The sequence below is a fragment of the Ranitomeya variabilis genome, chromosome 2, assembly GCF_051348905.1.
Source record: "Ranitomeya variabilis isolate aRanVar5 chromosome 2, aRanVar5.hap1, whole genome shotgun sequence".
In the NCBI taxonomy this organism is placed as follows: Eukaryota; Metazoa; Chordata; class Amphibia; order Anura; family Dendrobatidae; genus Ranitomeya; species Ranitomeya variabilis.
In genome coordinates, this window is record NC_135233.1 from 567089002 (window position 1) to 567108452 (window position 19451).

Consider the following 19451-nt stretch of genomic DNA (forward strand, 5'->3'; position numbering starts at 1 on the left):
TCTAGCCTATAATGTCGGAAGAAGGTAGAGGGTGAAGACCATACTGCCGCTCTACAAATCTGTTCCACCGAGGCGTTTGCCCTTTCCGCCCAGGATGTGGCAATAGCACGCGTGGAGTGGGCCGTAACACCCTGTGGGGGAACTTGGCCAGAAGAGGAATATGAAAGTGAAATAGCCATATGCAACCACCGTGCAATAGTTGCCTTTGAGGCCTTTTTTCCCCTGTTTGTCCCCTGGAAGGCGACAAAAAGGGCTGATGACTGACGCCAAGATTTTGTGGCTTCTATGTATTGAAGCAGGCAGCGTCTGACATCAAGACAATGGAAGGTTTGCTCTCCCTGGGATTTTGGTTGAGGACAGAATGAGGGCAAAATAATTTCCTGGTCCCTATGAAATTTAGAGTTGACCTTTGGTAGGAAGGCCGGGTCGGTTTTGATAACTACTTTGTCATCCTGGAAGGCAGTGTAAGGGGGGTTTACTGAAATAGCTTGCAGCTCGCAGGTACGTCGGGCTGAAGTTAAGGCAACCAGGAGGACAGTTTTTAAGGTTAAGGATTTTATCGAAATGGAATCGAGAGGCTCAAAGGGGGGAACAGTTAGAGCATTTAAAACTAAATTTAGATCCCAGGGAGCCACCTTAGGTAATAATTTTGAGGGTCTAGATGTAAAAGAGGCTCGGATGAACCTATAGACCCAAGGGTGGTCAGCAAGTTTCTGATCAAACAGCGCACCCAGGGCAGAGACTTGCACCTTTAAGGTGCTAGTAGATAGCCTCCTCTCTAACCCTTTTTGGAGAAATTCTAGAATTTCTTTTACCGGGACTTCTTGGCTTGTCTCGGACAACTGTCGCCCCGAGAATTCCAGGAATTTTTGCCAAATTTTTTGGTATTTCTCTGAGGTGACCTTTTTTCTGCTAGCGAGCAATGTGGTCACCAAAGGGTTTGAGAATCCCTTTGCTAATAGAAGCCCCCTCTCAAGTTCCAGGCAGTGAGATGTAGCCTGTGTACTTGGGGATGTTGAACTGGTCCCTGGTGTAGGAGATCCGAGGCATCCGGGAGGATCCACGGGTCCGAGATAGACATGCGTCTGAGCCACGTGAACCATGCCCTTTTCGGCCAAAAAGGAGCTATGAGGATCACTCGTGCCTTGTCTTCACGAATTTTCTTGAGGACTGTCGGGATTAATGGTATTGGGGGAAATGCGTACGCCAGATGGAAGTTCCACCGGTATAGAAACGCGTCCACTCCCTCCAGGTGTTCTCTTGGGTTCAGAGAATAAAACTTCTTCACCTTCCGATTTTCTTTTGTGGCGAACAAGTCTATTTCTGGAACGCCCTAGCTGGCACATATTTCCCCAAATACTCCCTGGTTCAGGGACCACTCCCCTTGATGTAATATGTGATGGCTTAGGAAGTCGGCCACTTGATTCTTTGACCCTTTTAAGTATGTTCCGGTTAGTGAAAGAAGGTTGTTTTCGGCCCATATAAAAAGTTCTTTGGCTTCTGCCATAAGGGATGGTGATCTTGTGCCCAATTGGCGATTTATATAGGCTATCGTTGTGTTGTTGTCGGACAACACCACCACATGTCTTCCTCGCATCCTTTCTCCTATATGAAGAAGTGCTTGCCTTACCGCCGACAATACTTTTAGATTGGAGGATGCTGCTGTCATTGGGGCCCCCCATCGACCCTGTAGGACCTGATCCTCCAAGTGTGCTCCCCATCCCCATGGACTCGCATCGGTAGTGAGGACTACTCGATTCTGTACTGACCACGGCACTGCGTTGCTTAAATTTTCTGTTTTTAGCCACCATTCTAGTGAGTCCTGAACCTTTGGAGATAGAAGAATTTTTCGATTCAGATTGTATGGATTCCTCACTTGTTCGGCTAGTATCTGCCATTGTAATTCTCGTGTGTGGCTTTGAGCCCACCGTGTTGCTGGAATTGTTGCCGTTAGAACTCCTAAGAGCGACATTGCATTCCGTAGAGAGATAGACCATTGTAGCTGGAACAGTTGTACTTTCTGTTGAATAGATTGAATTTTCCTCTGTGGGAGGACACACTCCTGTTTGACTGAATCGAATAGGATTCCGAGGAATTCTTGAGACTGTGTTGGGATAAGTCTTGATTTTTTCAGGTTTATCATCCATCCTAATTTGGTCAACACCTCCAGTACTCTTGTGACCTTTTTTCTCGCAATTTTCTTTGTTGTTTGCTATTACCAAAAAATCGTTCAAATAAGGTACCAGCATTATATCTTCTCTCCTGATGAAGGATGCCACTTCGGAAATGATTTTTGTAAACACGCGGGGCGCTATAGCCACCCCAAAGGGAAGACATTGATAGTGTAGATGGGTGGGGGGTTTTGCAAGGTTTACCACTAATCTCAGATATTGCTGGTGTTGGACAGCGATTGGCACATGGTAGTGAGCATCTGTAAGATCGATCACTGCCATGTAACAGTTCGGGTCGAGTACTTTTACCGCCGTTCTTAGGGTCTCCATTTTGAATTTCCCTATTTGAATATAATGGTTTAAAGCCTTCAGGTTGAATATCACTCTCAGCGAGCCGTCTGGTTTTGGCGTTAGAAACAAGGTGCTGTAGAACCCTTTTCCTATCTCTTGATGAGGTACCTTTACTAATACCTCTTTTTGTATGAGGAGATGAACTTCTCTTTCTAGTGTGGCCTGATTTTTTTCAGCCACTTTTGTCATTATTACACGATTTGGTGGGAGGCTGGAGAACTTGAGTCTTAGACCCTCTGACAATAAGTTGGTTATCCATTGAGAAGCCGGCAGTGCTGCCCAGTGGTGGATAAACCATCGGAGTCTTCCCCCCACCGGAATTTTGGCATCATTGATGTTTGGGATCAGACTTGGGGGGAGGCTTGTTGAAAAGGAATCCCCTTTCCTTCCGATCTTTCCAGGGTCTGCCTCGACTAGACCTGTCATCTGATCGGCCGCGGGTCCCTCTATATCCAGATCCCCGAAAGGACGAACGAGAGGTCTCCCATCGGCGCCTAGGAAAGGAAGGAGGTGGAAACCGCTTCTTCTTGTCCGACGCCTTCTCAAGGATCTCGTCTAGAGCCTTACCAAAAAGATATTGCCCTTCACAGGGTACCTCACAGAGTTTGACCTTCGATTGGAAGTCAGCCGTCCAATTTTTCAGCCACAATGCTATACGACCCGAGTTGAATAAAGCACAAGCACGTGCGGCACTTCTGACAGAATCAATTGAGGCATCTGCCAGGAATCTTGCGGCGCCCTGTAGAGAGGGCAATGCCTCCAGTAGTCTCTCTCTCGGGCACTTGTTTTTGATTTGGTCACTTAACTCCTCTAACCACTTGACCATAGCACGTGCCGAGCAAGTGGCAGCAACCCCGGGTTTAAATGACCATGTTGCTGCTTCCCAAGCCGATTTTAGAAAGGCATCTGCTTTCTTGTCGAGGGGGTCTTTTAGGGCTCCCATGTCCTCAAATGGCAATGCTACCCCTTTAGAGGTGCTGGCAATGGCAGCGTCTAACTTAGGAGCCTTTTCCCACTTTTCACAGACCTCTTCATCAAAGGGGTACTTGCGTTTTAAGGCTTGAGGGATGGACATCTTTTTATTGGGCTTTTTCCATTCTCTTTTAATTAAATTGACTATATTATCATGGAAGGGAAAAAATTTACGCTTTTTCCCCTCCAAATTACTGAACATGGTGTCCTGAATTGACCGCGGCTCCTTTGGGGTCTCTACCCCCATAGTTGCTCTAACGAGTATGAGCTGTTTCCCAATATCTTCTGACTGGAAATACGGGTGGCCATACTCCTCATCCGAGGAGTCTAAGTCTGAGGCATCAGAGGGGGTTAATACTCCCGGCTCATCCCCTGAATCTATGTCCGACCCCTGTTCACTTGTTGGGGGAGGGGGGGGTTCCCTTTGCTGTATGATGTTTCAGCTGCTCCTTAACCGTAGATTTGACTTCCTCCCGTATTATTGTTTTAATATTCTGTAATAAGGAAGAAGATTCTTCTGCAACCGTTTTGTCAATACAGGCCTGGCAGATTTTCTTGCTGTATAGCCTAGGGAGTGTTTCCTTACATAGTGGACAGACCCTATTTTTTTGTTTGGAGGTGGCTTTCCTTCCCTAAAAGACACAGTGTACAGGGTATCAGTATGTGTGGTTTGCCTTACAAAGGCACTCACCCCTCCAGGACCCCGGATACCGCGGTAGCTTGTGTCTCCTCAGACATTCTGGGTGCAGGCATCATCAGTGTCTCTGGATTCATCGCTGGTTCGGTCATCTTAGCAGGCAGATCGCTTGCTGTAACGGACCAGCGATACCTTTGGTTGCTGTATTATATAGAAGGAGCGGTGTGCGCGCCTCTGGAACAACTTCCGCCCGGAAGTGTCCAGCACACCGGCTCCCTAGGCGTGTGACGTCACTTCCTGCGCGACCGGAAGTCGTCATCCTTCACTTCGGCAGCCAGTATCAGTGAAGGATACGCCCCTTATCCCCGGACCAGCCTCCTGCACAGAGCGGTCGCCGGGGAGTCCAGCGAGGGGGAAAGAAGGCGCGGACACAGCAGCCTCTTCACCCGGACAGCACTGCACACAATGCCGCCGAGCATGGCTGGCCCCCCCGCAGACCTCGGCCTCCGGACCAGAATCATCAGAGGGGGATCCCTCCAGAGGTAGGAGCTCTGCGACAGGCGTCCACCTGCAGGAACAGGAATCCAAACTGAGGAGAGAGGGTCCGCCCCATTCTTTTATCTCTGCTACAGGTTTCCTGTTCCTGGGGGCGGATGCCATCTCTCACGTGCGGTGCTGTCATGGTGAAGGGAAAAATACCGAGCGGAAACGCTGCATTGTATTTTCCGCAGCATGTCAATTCTTTGTGCGGATTCCGCAGTGTTTTACACCTGCTCCTCAACAGGAATCCGCAGGTGAAATCCGCACAAAAAAACGCTGGAAATCCGTGGTAAATCCGCAGTTAAAATGCAGTGCATTTTACCTGTGGATTTTTCAAAAATGGTGCAGAAAAATCTCACACGAATCCGCAACGTGAGCACATAGCCTTAGGGTTAGGGTTGGAATTAGGGCTAGGGTTGGAAATAGGGTTAAGATTAGGCTTTGTGGTTAGGGTTATGGTTAGGGGTGTGTTGGGGTTAGGGTTGTGGTTAGGGTTGGGATTAGGGTTAGGATTAGGGTTGGGATTAGGGTTAGGGGTGTGTCGGAGTTAGGGTTGTGGTTAGGGGTGTGTTGGGGTTAGGCTTGTGATTAGGGTTATGGCTAGAGTTGGGATTAGGGTTAGGGGTGTGTTGGGGTTAGTGTTGGAGTTAGAATTGAGGGGTTTCCACTGTTTAGGCACATCAGGGGTCTCCAAACGCAACATGGCGCCACCATTGATTCCAGCCAATCTTGCGTTCAAAAAGTCAAATGGTGCTCCCTCCCTTCCGAGCCCTGACGTGCGCCCAAACAGTGGTTTACCCCCACATATGGGGTACCAGCATAATCAGGACAAACTGGGCAACAACTATCGGGGTCCAATTTCTCCTGTTACCCTTGCAAAAATTAAAAAATGCTTGCTAAAACATAATTTTTGAGGAAAGAAAAATGATTTTTTATTTTCATGGCTCTGCGTTATAAACTTCTGTGAAGCACTTGGGGGTTCAAAGTGCTCACCACACATATGGATAAGATCCGCGGGGGGTTTAGTTTCCAAAATGGGGTCACTTGTGGGGGGTTTCTACTGTTTAGGCAGATCAGGGTATATGCAAACGCAACGTGACGCCCGCAGACCATTCCATCAAAGTCTGCATTTCTAAACATCACTACTTCCCTTCCGAGCCCCGACGTGTGCCCAAGCAGTGGTTTACCCCCACATATGAGATATCAGCATACTCAGGACAAAATGGGCAACAAATATTGGGGTCCACTTCTCCTGTTACCCTTGTGAAAATAAAAAATTACTTACTAAAACATAATTTTTGAGGAAAGAAAAATGATTTTTTATTTTCACGTCTCTGCATTGTAAACTTCTGTGAAGCACTTGGGGGTTCAAAGTGCTCACCACATGGCTAGATAAGTTCCTTGGGGGGGTCTAGTTTCCAAAACGGGGTCACTTGTGGGGGGTTTCTACTGTTTAAGCATATCAGGGACTCTGCAAACGCAACGTGACGCCCGCAGACCATTCCATCAAAGTCTGCATTTCAAAACGTCCCTACTTCCCTTCTGAGCCCCGGCATGTGCCCAAACAGTGGTTTACCCCCACATGTGGGGTACCAGCATACTCAGGACAAACTGGGCAGCAACTATAGGGGTCTAATTTCTCCTGTTACCCTTGTGAAAATAAAAAATTGCTTGCTGAAACATAATTTTTGATGAAAGAAAAATGATTTTTTATTTTCACGGCTCTGCGTTACAAACTTCTGTGAAGCACTTGGGGGTTTAAAGTGGTCACCGCACATCTAGATTAGTTCCATGGGAGGTTTACTTTCCAAAATGGGGTCACATGTGGGGGAGCTCCAATGTTTAGGCACACAGGGGCCACATATGAGGTATCAGTGTACTCAGGAGAAATTGCCCAACACATTTTAGGATCCATTTTATCCTGTTGCCCATGTGAAAATGAAAAAATTGAGGCTAAAAGAAATTTTTTGCTAAAAAAAAGTACTTTTTCATTTTTACGGATCAATTTGTGAATCACCTGGGGGTTCAAAGTGCTCACTATGCATCTAGATAAGCTCCTTGGGGGGTCTAGTTTCCAAAATGGGGTCACTTGTGGGGGAGCTCCAATGTTTAGGCACACAGGGCTCTCCAAACGCGACATGGTGTCCGCTAAAGATTGGAGCCAATTTTTCATTAAAAAAGTCAAATGGCGCTCCTTCCATTCCGAGCCCTGTTGTGCGTCCAAACAGTGGTTCCCCCCCCAGTCCCATATGGGGTATCGGTGTACTCAGGACATATTGTACCATTACTATTGGGGTCCAGTTTCTCTTTTTACCCTTGGGAAAATAAAAAAATTGTTGCTATAAGATCATTTTATTTTTGTGACTAAAAAGTTAAATGTTCATTTTTTCCTTCCATGTTGCTTCTGCTGCTGTGAAGCACCTGAAGGGTTAATAAACTTTTTAAATGTGGTTTTGAGAACCTTGAGCGGTGCAGTTTTTAGAATGGTGTCACTTTTGGGTATTTTCAGCCATATAGACCCTTCAAACTGACTTCAAATGTGAGGTGGTCCCTAAAAAAAAATGGTTTTGTAAATTTCGTTGTAAAAATGAGAAATCGCTGGTCAAATTTTAACCCTTATAACTTCCTAGCAAAAAAAAATTTGTTTCCAAAATTGTGGTGATGTAAAGTAGACATGTAGGTAATGTTATTTATTAACTATTTTGTGTCACATAACTCTCTCGCTTAACAGAATAAAAATTCAAAATTTGAAAATTGTGAAATTTTCAATTTTTTCGCTAAATTTCCATTTTTTTCACAAATAAACTCAGAAATTATCGACCTAAATTTACCACTAACATGAAGCCCAATATGTCACAAAAAAACAATCTCAGAACCGCTAGGATCCGTTGAAGTGTTCCCAAGTTATTACCTCATAATGGGACACTGGTCAGAATTTAAAAAAACGGCAAGGTCATTAAGGTCAAAATAGGCTGGGTCATGAAGGGGTTAAAGTTCTGCTCCAGTTTTGTAAATATTTTCCATCTTTAGTTAAACCAACAAGATCGGGATCACTAGCAGGAATCTTCACCATTGTGCCAGACGCTCAGCCATTAATGGTGCTGGGAGATTCTTTTACTTAGTGCTCAAATTCCCGTTCTCCGCAGACTTTAATACGACTAGTTCAGTAAGACGGGGATCAGTCCAATGAAACATGGCGCCATCTCTGTGTCTGGCACAATCGTGAAGACTCCGGCTGGTGATCACGGCCTCCCTTGCTCAGCGCGCAGTGCTCACCGGCATGAGGATGCTGAAGACTTACAATAGGAGCTCATTTCTGATCATCGATTTCTCCTGATTTTCACAACTTTTAGTGATGTATTTCAAAGAGGGGGTGTTGGGCGGGATTTGCACTAATATTATACTATTGATCTTGGTGACCACACCTAGCTTTACCGAGCAATGTGCACAGCTAAATTTTAGAAAATTACTAAATATTTGAGGCACAAAATGGAAAAACATTTAAAAACATTTAAAGTAACTAACAGCCCTATGTCCCCCAAAATGTTCCATCTGTATATATTGGGGTAATTCTTGTATGATCTTATAATATCGCACGTATATCAGACGTCGTGTCCCATGTGATTATACTATACACTATGTACCATACACCATACATACCTCCATTTCTTTAATTTCTACTGTTGAATTTATACAAACAAGTTTATGAAAAATATTGGTCTTTTAAACATCTTTTTACCATCTACAAAGATTGCAGCAATCAAAGGAATTAGACATTTTTGACAATCACTATAAATGTATTACCGCCTGCTGTCCGGTGTGACAGCGCTAATATATGCACAACGACTATATAACATGGTGGCGCCATCTAGTGTTTTAAAGATGACAGTTATTTTTTTAAATAAATTGTCAAGTGTCAAGATAGCTATAAACTCTGTGCAAATCTGCAGACTGTATATTGTCTGCATCGGACAATCATTTTTGTTTCTTTTTTTTTTTTTAAGGGGCAGCAATAAGCCCATCTTGGGGTGTAATCCAGTATGGGGTGGCCCCCAGATGTAATGTGCAGGGAAGCACAGCAGCCATTTATTATTATGCATTAGGGTTGAGCGACTTATTTTTATAGGATCGGGTCGGGTTTCACGAAACCCGACTTTCTCAAAAGTCGGGTCGAGTGAAATCGGCCGATCCTATAAAGAAGTCGGGGTCGGGGTCGGCCGAAACACGAAACCCAATGCAGTGCAATGGGATACTATGGTTCCCAGGGTCTGAAGGACAGGAAACTCTCCTTCAGGCCCTGGGATCCATATTAATGTGTAAAATAAAGAATCAAAATAAAAAATATTGATATACTCACCCTCGGACACGCCCTGGTGCTAACCGGCAGGCTTCCTTCCTAAGAATGAGCGCGTGAATGACCTGCGGTGACGTCGCGGCTTGTGATTGGTCGCGAGCGGTCACATGGACAAGCCGCGACGTCATCTAAGGTCCTTCACGCGCTCATTCTTAGGAAGGAAGGCTGCCGGAAAGAAGCAGGGCGCGTCCGAGGGTGAGTATATTCCTATTAGGTATATACTCACCCTCGGACGCGCCCTGCTTCTTTCCGGCAGCCTTCCTTCCTAAGAATGAGCGCGTGAAGGACCTTAGATGACGTCGCGGCTTGTGATTGGTCGCGTGACCGCCCATGTGACCGCTCGCGACCAATCACAAGCCGCGACGTCACCGCAGGTCATTCACGCGCTCATCCTTAGGAAGGAAGGCTGCCGTTTAGTAACAGGGCGCGTCCGAGGGTGAGTATATCAATATTTTTTATTTTGATTCTTTATTTTACACTTAAATATGGATTCCGATACCGATTCCCGATATCGCAAACATATCGGAACTCGGTATCGGAATTCCGATACTAGATTCAGAAGATCGCCGACCTCATGGCCGACCCTACACAGGGGTCGGGTCGGGTTTCATGAAACCCGACTTTGCCAAAAGTCGGCGACTTCTGAAAATGGCCGACCCGTTTGGCTCAACCCTATTATGCATTGCTTAAATAGCGCCATCATATTCCGCAGCGCTTTACAGACATTATTATTGCTGTTTCCATTGGGGCTCACAATCTAAATATTATATAGTTCTCTGCACATTGGAAATGCTTAGCTACTTACCGGTAGCGGTGTTTGTCGTGTCGGAGCCCATGACAGCCCCACGATATAAGGGTGCTGTCATGGGAGACCGAATAAATTAAGTATTTCACGGCAGCCTTTGAGAACAACATCGGCCATATAAAAGAACCTAAATGACCGCTCCTCCGGGCAGAGACACAAATATTAGCCAATTATTCACTTTGATTAAATCAGCCTTTTTTGTTTATTTTTTCAAAGCTGGGAAACCTCTTAAAATGTATTTGTAAATGGCGACAACGGACTACACCAAAGAAATCTATTGTTGCTTCATCGACTACAGCAAAGCCATCGACTGTGTTGATCACCGGAAACGTTAGAATACCATGAAGGATATGGGTGTGCCGAACCATCTGATCAGCTTCAGTAGGAACCTTTCCATCCACCAAGAAGTGACAGCCCGATCAGAACACGGTGACACCGCATGGTGCAAAGTAGAGCGAGGCGTCAGACAAGGAGGCATCTGTCACCATTACTCTTCAATTTATACACAGAAGATATTTTCAGGAAGGCTGGACTTGCCCAAAAAGATGGAATCACAATGGTGGACGAATCATCAACATGTGTAGATGGACTGAAGGATTTATTAAGGAGCTTTGAGATGGAAAGCTCGAACATGAGACTGATAACTGTGTGCAAAACTGTAAAGCGCTGCGGAATATGTTAGCGCTATATTAATAAAAGATTATTATTATTAAATAAAGATTATTAAACCAAAAAAAATGACGATATTGAAGTCGAGGCTTCTTCACCTTTTGTTGGTCCACCATTCTAGACTTGTGTAATGTGCGTCGCACGGTGCTTGCATCACCTTACTTTGCCCCAGACGCTGGCAACACAAGCTGTCACTGTAGATTTCTGTAAGATTTACACTAATAATATATTGTAATATTCAGGTGAATAAATACAAAAAATAATTAAATTATACAAAAATATAACTGCATATGAGCCTTCCACAAAATCGATGAAGGTGAACATTGTGCATATTTGTCAGTTTACAAGAAGGGATAGAACAAAACACAAAATTAGTTGCAAAAAGTGTTCATACTCTATAATATTCTCTGCTGGGATTCCAAAGGATCATTTTCAGGGATTATCTCAACATGGTAAATGGATACAATTGTAAAGTGCTTATAAAAACAAGTGACTTTGCAATTTACTTTTTTCTAAAAATCTTCTCTGTTCTCAAAACCGGAGGGATTTTCTATATTTTCAGTTACTGCTTGTTGCCTAGATTACCGGCTACCTCTGCAGCCGGTCAGCGGTGGCCGGTGTGTTAGGTATAAGTGCAGCCACAGTGCCCCAGGATCCTCCTGACGACTTCAGTCCCCCTGCACTTCTTCAGAGGTAAAGGTGCCTCATGTAGTAGTATTGGAAAGCTCCAAATTCGGACAAGCCATGCTGCCCACTCAAACTGACTCCAGAATTGCACTGCCCACCGAAAAGAAGGAAACGGGAGGGAGAGGAGCAGTGTGCTCCTGAAGACTGATCTTGAGAACGACCCTTTAATTGGGTCTAGTCTCCTTTTACCACATTCTTTCCTGATCTAATAGTCCAATCTAATGAACACAATGCAAAGAACATACAGTGTAACAGGTGATGATCCCCTGCCAGATCGAACCTTGTAGATCATTTACTACTGGTCTATGCCAGGTGGGCCTAGTAGGGCCTAGTGCCCAAGGGCCCCTCTGTCAGCTACAAGAGCAGCAGAACTATTATCCACCTATGCCCTTATATCTGGAGATATTGGTGTATAATGAATAACCAATGATGCCAATAATGTATATCACAACTATAAATGACAAGTAATGGTTGGCAAAGGCCGGGGCTCAGGGTTATCATAAGCGATGCACATCTTTGACATCAATTGGACGTCTTTGGTTATGTTGAGTAGGTAAAAAATAAAATGTGAACTGTGATTTGTCAGGTGCTGACCTTTGTCGTCTGTTGCGTTTTGGTGCAACTTTGACCCAATTTACAACAGAAGAACAACAATCTCATTGCAATACACATGAATGAAGCTGAGCAAGACTGGCATGATGCCACCCCAGCATTGTATGGCAGCAGATATCACAATCCATCCAATGTTCCATGTGGCTCCACATGATGTCATGCTGCTCAGTGATGTCACATTGTTCTATGGCTGCAGATTTCACCCCTAGGTGTTCCATGAAGACACTTGTGATGTCATTCTCCTTTGTGACATTACATAACCGGTGACTTATGTGCTCGGCCATCTTGATTCCTTCTGTGGACCTTTGCCATCTGACGTGTGAAGGTGCACTTTTTTTTCCCCTGTGCTCAGAGAATTTCTGCTTGTGATATTAACACAAAATGAGTTTTAGAGCTGGAAAAAAATGGAAAAAGATCTCCAACAGAGAAGAGACCACCACTTCTAACAACAAGGATGGTCTCTTATATCAGGATGTAGATGTCCTTCATGACACCAGAGAGGACACCAATGGGGAGAGGAATACCCCCAATGAGGCATCTTCACAGCATGATGTGAATACCTCACATACTCTCCGTAGAGGAAGAGACAAGTCCTGGACTCGGGATTCGAGGACCAGAGATGAGCCTCCTTATAAAAAAAGGAGAGGTCTTGATGCTGAAGAGGATCAAGACATAAACAGCCCTCAAAAAACTCAGGTGGACCCCAGAGTTTTAAAGAGGAAGAGAGAAGAAGAACAGGTGAAAGGAGATGGAGGTGAAGGAACGAGCCAGTGCTCTATGATGGTGGCCAAAAGACCAAAACCAGATACCAACTCTTGCCCAGTAGCAGGTATGATGGGAAATTAGTCTGAAACATGAGAAAGTTGGTTTTCTCTAGATGAAAATCAGACGATTCTTTTATTCTTCACTCGTTTGTAATTCGCCTAACCGTGATTCAATGTTTTACCCTCGTTGTCTCACCAGGAGAAGGCTCCATCCAGTCTGATGACATTCCACCCACCATTCCTGACACCCTATCAGAGGAAAGCTTCACATACCACAAAGTTCTTGGCCAAGGACATTTTGGAAAGGTGATTTTTATTATTATCCAATTTGTACGCTTCTGAGTAATCTGACTAATGTTTATAAACTGTGAAACCATAGAAATGTTAAAGGGGCCTCCTTTTGGTTAGAAGTGATCCCCAACATCAAACAGGGCTGTTTAGCATTAAAAACATTGCTGTCCACTTTCAAAAACAGTGCCACACATTTCAACAGGTTGTTGTGTCTGGTATTGCAGCTCACCTCCATTGAAGTCAGAGGGAATGCATTGCCATTCCACGCACAACCTGTAGACAGATGTGGCGCTGTTTAGGAAAAATGCAGCTATAGAATTGTGCTCCTAGACAACCAATTTTTAACCAGTTAGAAGGTATTTACTGTTTGGACTCCCATAATGTCCTGTAATTATAGGGAAACCGACATCATATGTTTAATAGCACATATGAAACGCAACATCACATGGTGTTCGGTGAAACTGACGGACTTAATGTGTAAGGCGCAGATGTGTCTGGTCCTCCAGAGCCAGATACGCTCTTTATAGCCACTCTCTGCCTCTGGATTATACAATAGGGCAGTGGCATACTGTAAGATGTCCAGGGCTAGGGTGGGATTTTGTGCCCCCTAAACCGTGGACCATTCGCATTCCTTGAGTCTCTTCCACCAGTCCAGACATGAGGAGGCCATGGTGGGCACATACTAGGTTGGGTTTCTGGTATGGATGTACCGTGCTCTTGCAGATTCATGCACCTCGTAATCCGGTATCTTATTTCTGCTCTTCCTTCAGGTGTTGCTGGCCTCGGAGAATGTCAGCGGACATCGGCTGGCAATCAAGATATTGAAAAAGAGACGGCTTTTAAAGGAAAGGAGGATGACTGCGGCAATAAATGAAAAAATAGTGCTGCAGATTGCAGAGCGGAGCCCCTTCCTTTGTGCCTCATTTGCCACGTTCCAGACATCGGTAAGAGCTCCCGCTTCTATCTTTGACTCCTCTCACCTCTGAGCCCGGTTACATAGAATCAGCACAATTATAGTATAGTATTATATGATGGAAGATTATGTGAAGGACATCACCGGCCCGATATCTGCAAAGGCAGCTTATAGACATGGGCCCAAATGAGGGTTCCTGCAATGTTTTGTAGGGTCTTTTCATATGTAACGTCATCATCTCCTTCTCCCCCAGGATTATCTCTTTTATGTAATGGATTACATGGTCGGAGGTGACCTCCATCAATTGATTAAGAGCAAAGCCCCATTTGATATTGAGACAACCAGGTAAGATTGTCCGAAGGTCTGTAGGGTGAGCATAGGGGCGTACAAGGGTTATAGAACTACTCCACATCAGCTATACACTTGTTTGGCCAGGAAGAGTGATGACATCCAACATGGCGGCCACCGTCATCCACCGGCACAGGCTCCGGGATAGAACAGATGTGCAGCAATGCGTCCTACATAGCAGTGCGGAGGAGGAACGGGGACGATTGAAATGTTTTTCTCTCTTTCCTATCAGGTTGTACACGGCTGAACTTACCTGCGGCCTCCAGTTCCTGCATTCAAGAGGCATTAAACACCGGTAATGGATTCTCCACTATTCTCATGTAATGGAGGTCATTGTATAGATTATTCCTGGGGGATTGTGGGTGGGAGATTTACCCCTTCCCGACCAGACAAATCTTATTCTTTTTATTTTTTCATTCTTTTTATTTTTGAAGTAAAAAATATATATACAGATACACAGACCTATATACACCTATATATATATATATATATACAGATACACACACCTATATATACAGATGCCCACCTATATACACAGATACACACCTATATATACAGACCTATATACTCCTATAAAGGCCGGGGACACACTTAACGTATAATAAAACGGTCCGTTTTTCACGGACGAGAATCGCACAAATGTTTCCAAAACAGTGATCCGTGTGCAGTGTGAGGATGCGATTTCCTCGCATCAAATGATCCCTTTGACATCCGTGTGACATCCGTATGGCATCCGTATGCCGAGATTTTCTCGCAGGCTTGCAAATCCGACATCTAATGGATTTATGTGCTCAAATGTTCGTTAAAAAATATATACAGTATACATATACACTCACCGGCCACTTTATTAGGTACACCTGTCCAACTTCTTGTTAACACTTAATTTCTAATCAGCCAATCACATGGCGGCAACTCAGTGCATTTAGGCATGTAGACATGGTCAAGACAATCTCCTGCAGTTCAAACCGAGCATCAGTATGGGGAAGAAAGGTGATTTGAGTGCCTTTGAACGTGGCATGGTTGTTGGTGCCAGAAGGGCTGGTCTGAGTATTTCAGAAACTGCTGATCTACTGGGATTTTCACGCACAACCATCTCTAGGGTTTACAGAGAATGGTCCGAAAAAGAAAAAAAATCCAGTGAGCGGCAGTTCTGTGGGCGGAAATGCCTTGTTGATGCCAGAGGTCAGAGGAGAATGGGCAGACTGGTTCGAGCTGATAGAAAGGCAACAGTGACTCAAATCGCCACCCGTTACAACCAAGGTAGGCCTAAGAGCATCTCTGAACGCACAGTGCGTCGAACTTTGAGGCAGATGGGCTACAGCAGCAGAAGACCACACCGGGTACCACTCCTTTCAGCTAAGAACAGGAAACTGAGGCTACAATTTGTACAAGCTCATCGAAATTGGACAGTAGAAGATTGGAAAAACGTTGCTTGGTCTGATGAGTCTCGATTTCTGCTGCGACATTCGGATGGTAGGGTCAGAATTTGGCGTAAACAACATGAAAGCATGGATCCATCCTGCCTTGTATGGAGCATCTTTGGGATGTGCAGCCGACAAATCTGCGGCAACTGTGTGATGCCATCATGTCAATATGGACCAAAATCTCTGAGGAATGCTTCCAGCACCTTGTTGAATCTATGCCACGAAGAATTGAGGCAGTTCTGAAGGCAAAAGGGGGTCCAACCCGTTACTAGCATGGTGTACCTAATAAAGTGGCCGGTGAGTGTATATATATGTCATTGAGACACATATATATATATATATATATATCTAAACAAAACGCGGATTTAGATGCCATTAACCGCAAGAAGAGAACCATGATATAAAAACATAATATCTTTATTAAATTGATGTATAAAACAACAAAACAATCAAATAAGACTTGATATAATCACAGTGTCCTGAGGAATAAAGAGACCCGCATACTATCCCCCAATAGGAAATATACCTGCTAGTACTAATATAACAGTCTAATATGCTAGACAAAAGAAGACTAAATGGGTTGCTGTAATATATCAAATAAAAAATATAAGATGTAGGATATATTGTGGATATACGGGGAAAGGTAGTTCTCCTTACAATTAAGGTAATTGCCTCGTCCACATCTCCCATACATTTAACCAATATTTTAAACACCCATTAGTTTGTTAAGCATACAAAGGTATAGAGTATATATATACCGACCAGGTAGTGTATTAGTAGCGCAGGTCCCTTCCTCATCGTGCGCCCCGACGCGCGTTTCGCCCAGAGCTTCTTCCGGGGGCGTGGTTTTAATGAGGGTCATATACACACTACTAACATTAGTAGTGTGGAATATGCAAAAAAAAAGGGATATGAGATGGTTTACTGTATGTAAACCATGTCTCATATCCTGTCGGGTTTAGGCAGGAGTAATGAAAAGCCGGCAATTGAATTACCGGCTTTTCTCTAACACCGCTGCGTATTTCTCGCAAGTCACACTGCTGGTCCGTGTGGAATCCGATTTTTTCGCGCACCCATAGACTTGCATTGGCGAGATACGCTGACAATCGCAGCCTGCTGCGAGTTCCCTCGGATCCGAAATACGGTGGAGAAAATATCGGATGATGGGAGCTGGACCATAGATTAACATTGGGCCGAGTGCTATGCGATTTTTTATCGCATAGCACTCATCCGTATTACGGTCTAGTGTGACCCCGGCCATACACAGATACACACCTATATATACAGACACACACCTATATATACAGTTGTATATATTCACAATTTTTCTAGCAATTTATCCACATTCTGACATTCCGGTAACTTAATTTTAATTTTATTCCCTTCCAGTGACCTGAAGCCATTGAACATCTTTATAGATGGTGACAGCCACACTAAAATCGGTGACTTTGGCCTCTCAAATATCGACGTATATGAAGATGAAAAAGTTTCTGGATACGCAGGAACCCCCAAGTACATGGCTCCTGAAGTAAGGAACACGTCATCATACCACATAGTGATTACTGTATTGTCTATTGTTAATACCAGATTATCAGGATAAGATCGCTGACCTTCCATTCATGACCACACTGTATACAGGGGCATCACTGGCACCCATAGACCATACCTCCCAACCATCCCGGATCCAGCGGGACTGTCCCGATTTTGACAGTCAGCCCCGCGATCCCGGGCGGGACATTAGTTGTCCCGCACTGGTTGGGAGGTGTGTACATCTCCCGGCAGGGCCGTATCACGTGCCTAGGGCGGGGACAATGCAGGGGGCGGCACCTGAGCATGGTTTGTTGTTGTTTTTTTTTTTTTTTTTTTATAAAAGCTGGGTCACCTCCCAACCGACCCCGCCCCCCTGCCTCCCACCCACCCTCCTTGAAGACGATGCTCACCCTGCTCCAGCGATGCCTGGTCTCGGCTTCTGCAGCGCTCCTGAATGAGCGGTCACGTTGTACCGCTCATTAAGGTCATGAATATGTGCATATTCATGACCTTAATGAGCGGTATCATGGGACTGCTCACGCAGGAAGAAGGTGCTGCGCCGGGAGTCGGGACAGAGTGAGAGGGATGTCGGCGCGGCCGCGCGGTGAGGAACAGCATACCTCCCAACCATCCCGGATCCAGCGGGACTGTCCCGATTTTGACAGTCAGCCCCGCGATCCCGGGCGGGACATTAGTTGTCCCGCACTGGTTGGGAGGTGTGTACATCACCCGGCAGGGCCGTATCATGTGCCTAGGGCGGGGACAATGCAGGGGACGGCACCTGAGCAAGGTTTGTTGTTGTTGTTTTTTTTTTTTATAAAAGCTGGGTCACCTCCCGACCCTGCATACAGGGGGGGAAATAGGAGCCATGCATACAGGAGGGGGAAATATGAGCCATGCATGCAGGGGGGAATATGAGCCATGCATACAGGGGGAGGGGGAATATGAGCCATGCATACAGGGGGGGGGAATATGAGCCATGCATACAGGAGGGGGAAATATGAGCCATGCATACAGGATGGGGGGGAATATGAGCCATGCATACAGGATGGGGGGGAATATGAGCCATGCATACAGGATGGGGGGGAATATGAGCCATGCATACAGGGGGGGAATAAGAGCCATGCATACAGGAGGGGGAAATATGAGCCATGCATACGGGAGGGGGAATATGAGCCATGCATACAGGAGGGAAAATATGAGCCATGCATACAGGGGGAATATGAGCCATGCATGCAGGGGGGAATGTGAGCCATGCATACAGGAGGGGGGTCATTATACAGTATTAAGCATCATGTGGGATCATTATACAGTATGGAGCATCATGTGTGGCCAATGGCCATTATACAGTATGGAGCATCATGTGTGGCCGTTATACAGTATGGAGCATCATGTGTAGCCATTATACAGTATTGAGCATCATGTGGGATCATTATACAGTATGGAGAACTGTGTGGCCATTATACAGTATGGAGCATCATGTGTGGCCGTTATACAGTATGGAGCATCATGTGTGGCCAATGGCCATTATACAGTATGGAGCATCATGTGTGGCCGTTATACAGTATGGAGCATCATGTGTAGCCATTATACAGTATTGAGCATCATGTGGGATCATTATACAGTATGGAGAACTGTGTGTGGCCGTTATACACTATGGAGCACTATGTGTGGCCATTATAGAGTATGGAGCAATATGTGTGGCCATTATACAGTATGGAGCACTGTGTGGCCATTATACATTATGGAGCATCATGTGTGGCCATTATACATTATAGAGCATCATGTGTGGCCATTATACAGTATTGAGCATCATGTGTGGCCATTATACAGTATGGAGAATCATGTGGAGCCATTATACAGTAAGGAGCATCATGTGTGGCCATTATACAGTATGGAGCATCATGTGTGGCCATTATACAGTACGCAGCATCATGTGTGGCCATTATACAGTACGAAGCATCATGTGGGGCTATTATACAGTATGGAGCATAATGTGGCCAATGGCCATTATACAGTATGGAGCATCATGTGTGGCCATTATACAGTATGGAGCATCATGTGGCCATTTTACAGTATGGAGCATCATGTGGCCATTATACAGTATGGGGCATCATGTGTGGCCATTATACAGTATGGAGCATCATGTGTGGCCATTATACAGTACGCAGCATCATGTGTGGCCATTATACAGTACGAAGCATCATGTGGGGCTATTATACAGTATGGAGCATAATGTGGCCAATGGCCATTATACAGTATGGAGCATCATGTGGCCATTATACAGTATGGAGTATCATGTGTGGCCATTATACAGTATGCAGCATCATGTGGGCCCGTTAGGCTGTATGGAGCATCACGTGGGGCCAGTACACTGTACGCA

The 19451-nt window shown here is 45.1% G+C and overlaps 1 protein-coding gene across 1 annotated transcript; it reads left to right on the forward strand.

Moving 5' to 3' along the window:
- The first annotated feature begins 12117 nt into the window (after window positions 1-12117).
- On the forward strand, window positions 12118-17138 carry LOC143803881 (protein kinase C-like 1B). The gene is made up of 6 exons (XM_077281643.1): window positions 12118-12627; window positions 12762-12868; window positions 13624-13797; window positions 14020-14111; window positions 14347-14409; window positions 16928-17138. Exons 1-6 carry the CDS (start codon window positions 12180-12182, stop codon window positions 17136-17138), a joined length of 1095 nt encoding a protein of 364 aa, XP_077137758.1. The 5' UTR covers window positions 12118-12179.
- Window positions 17139-19451: the final 2313 nt, after the last annotated feature.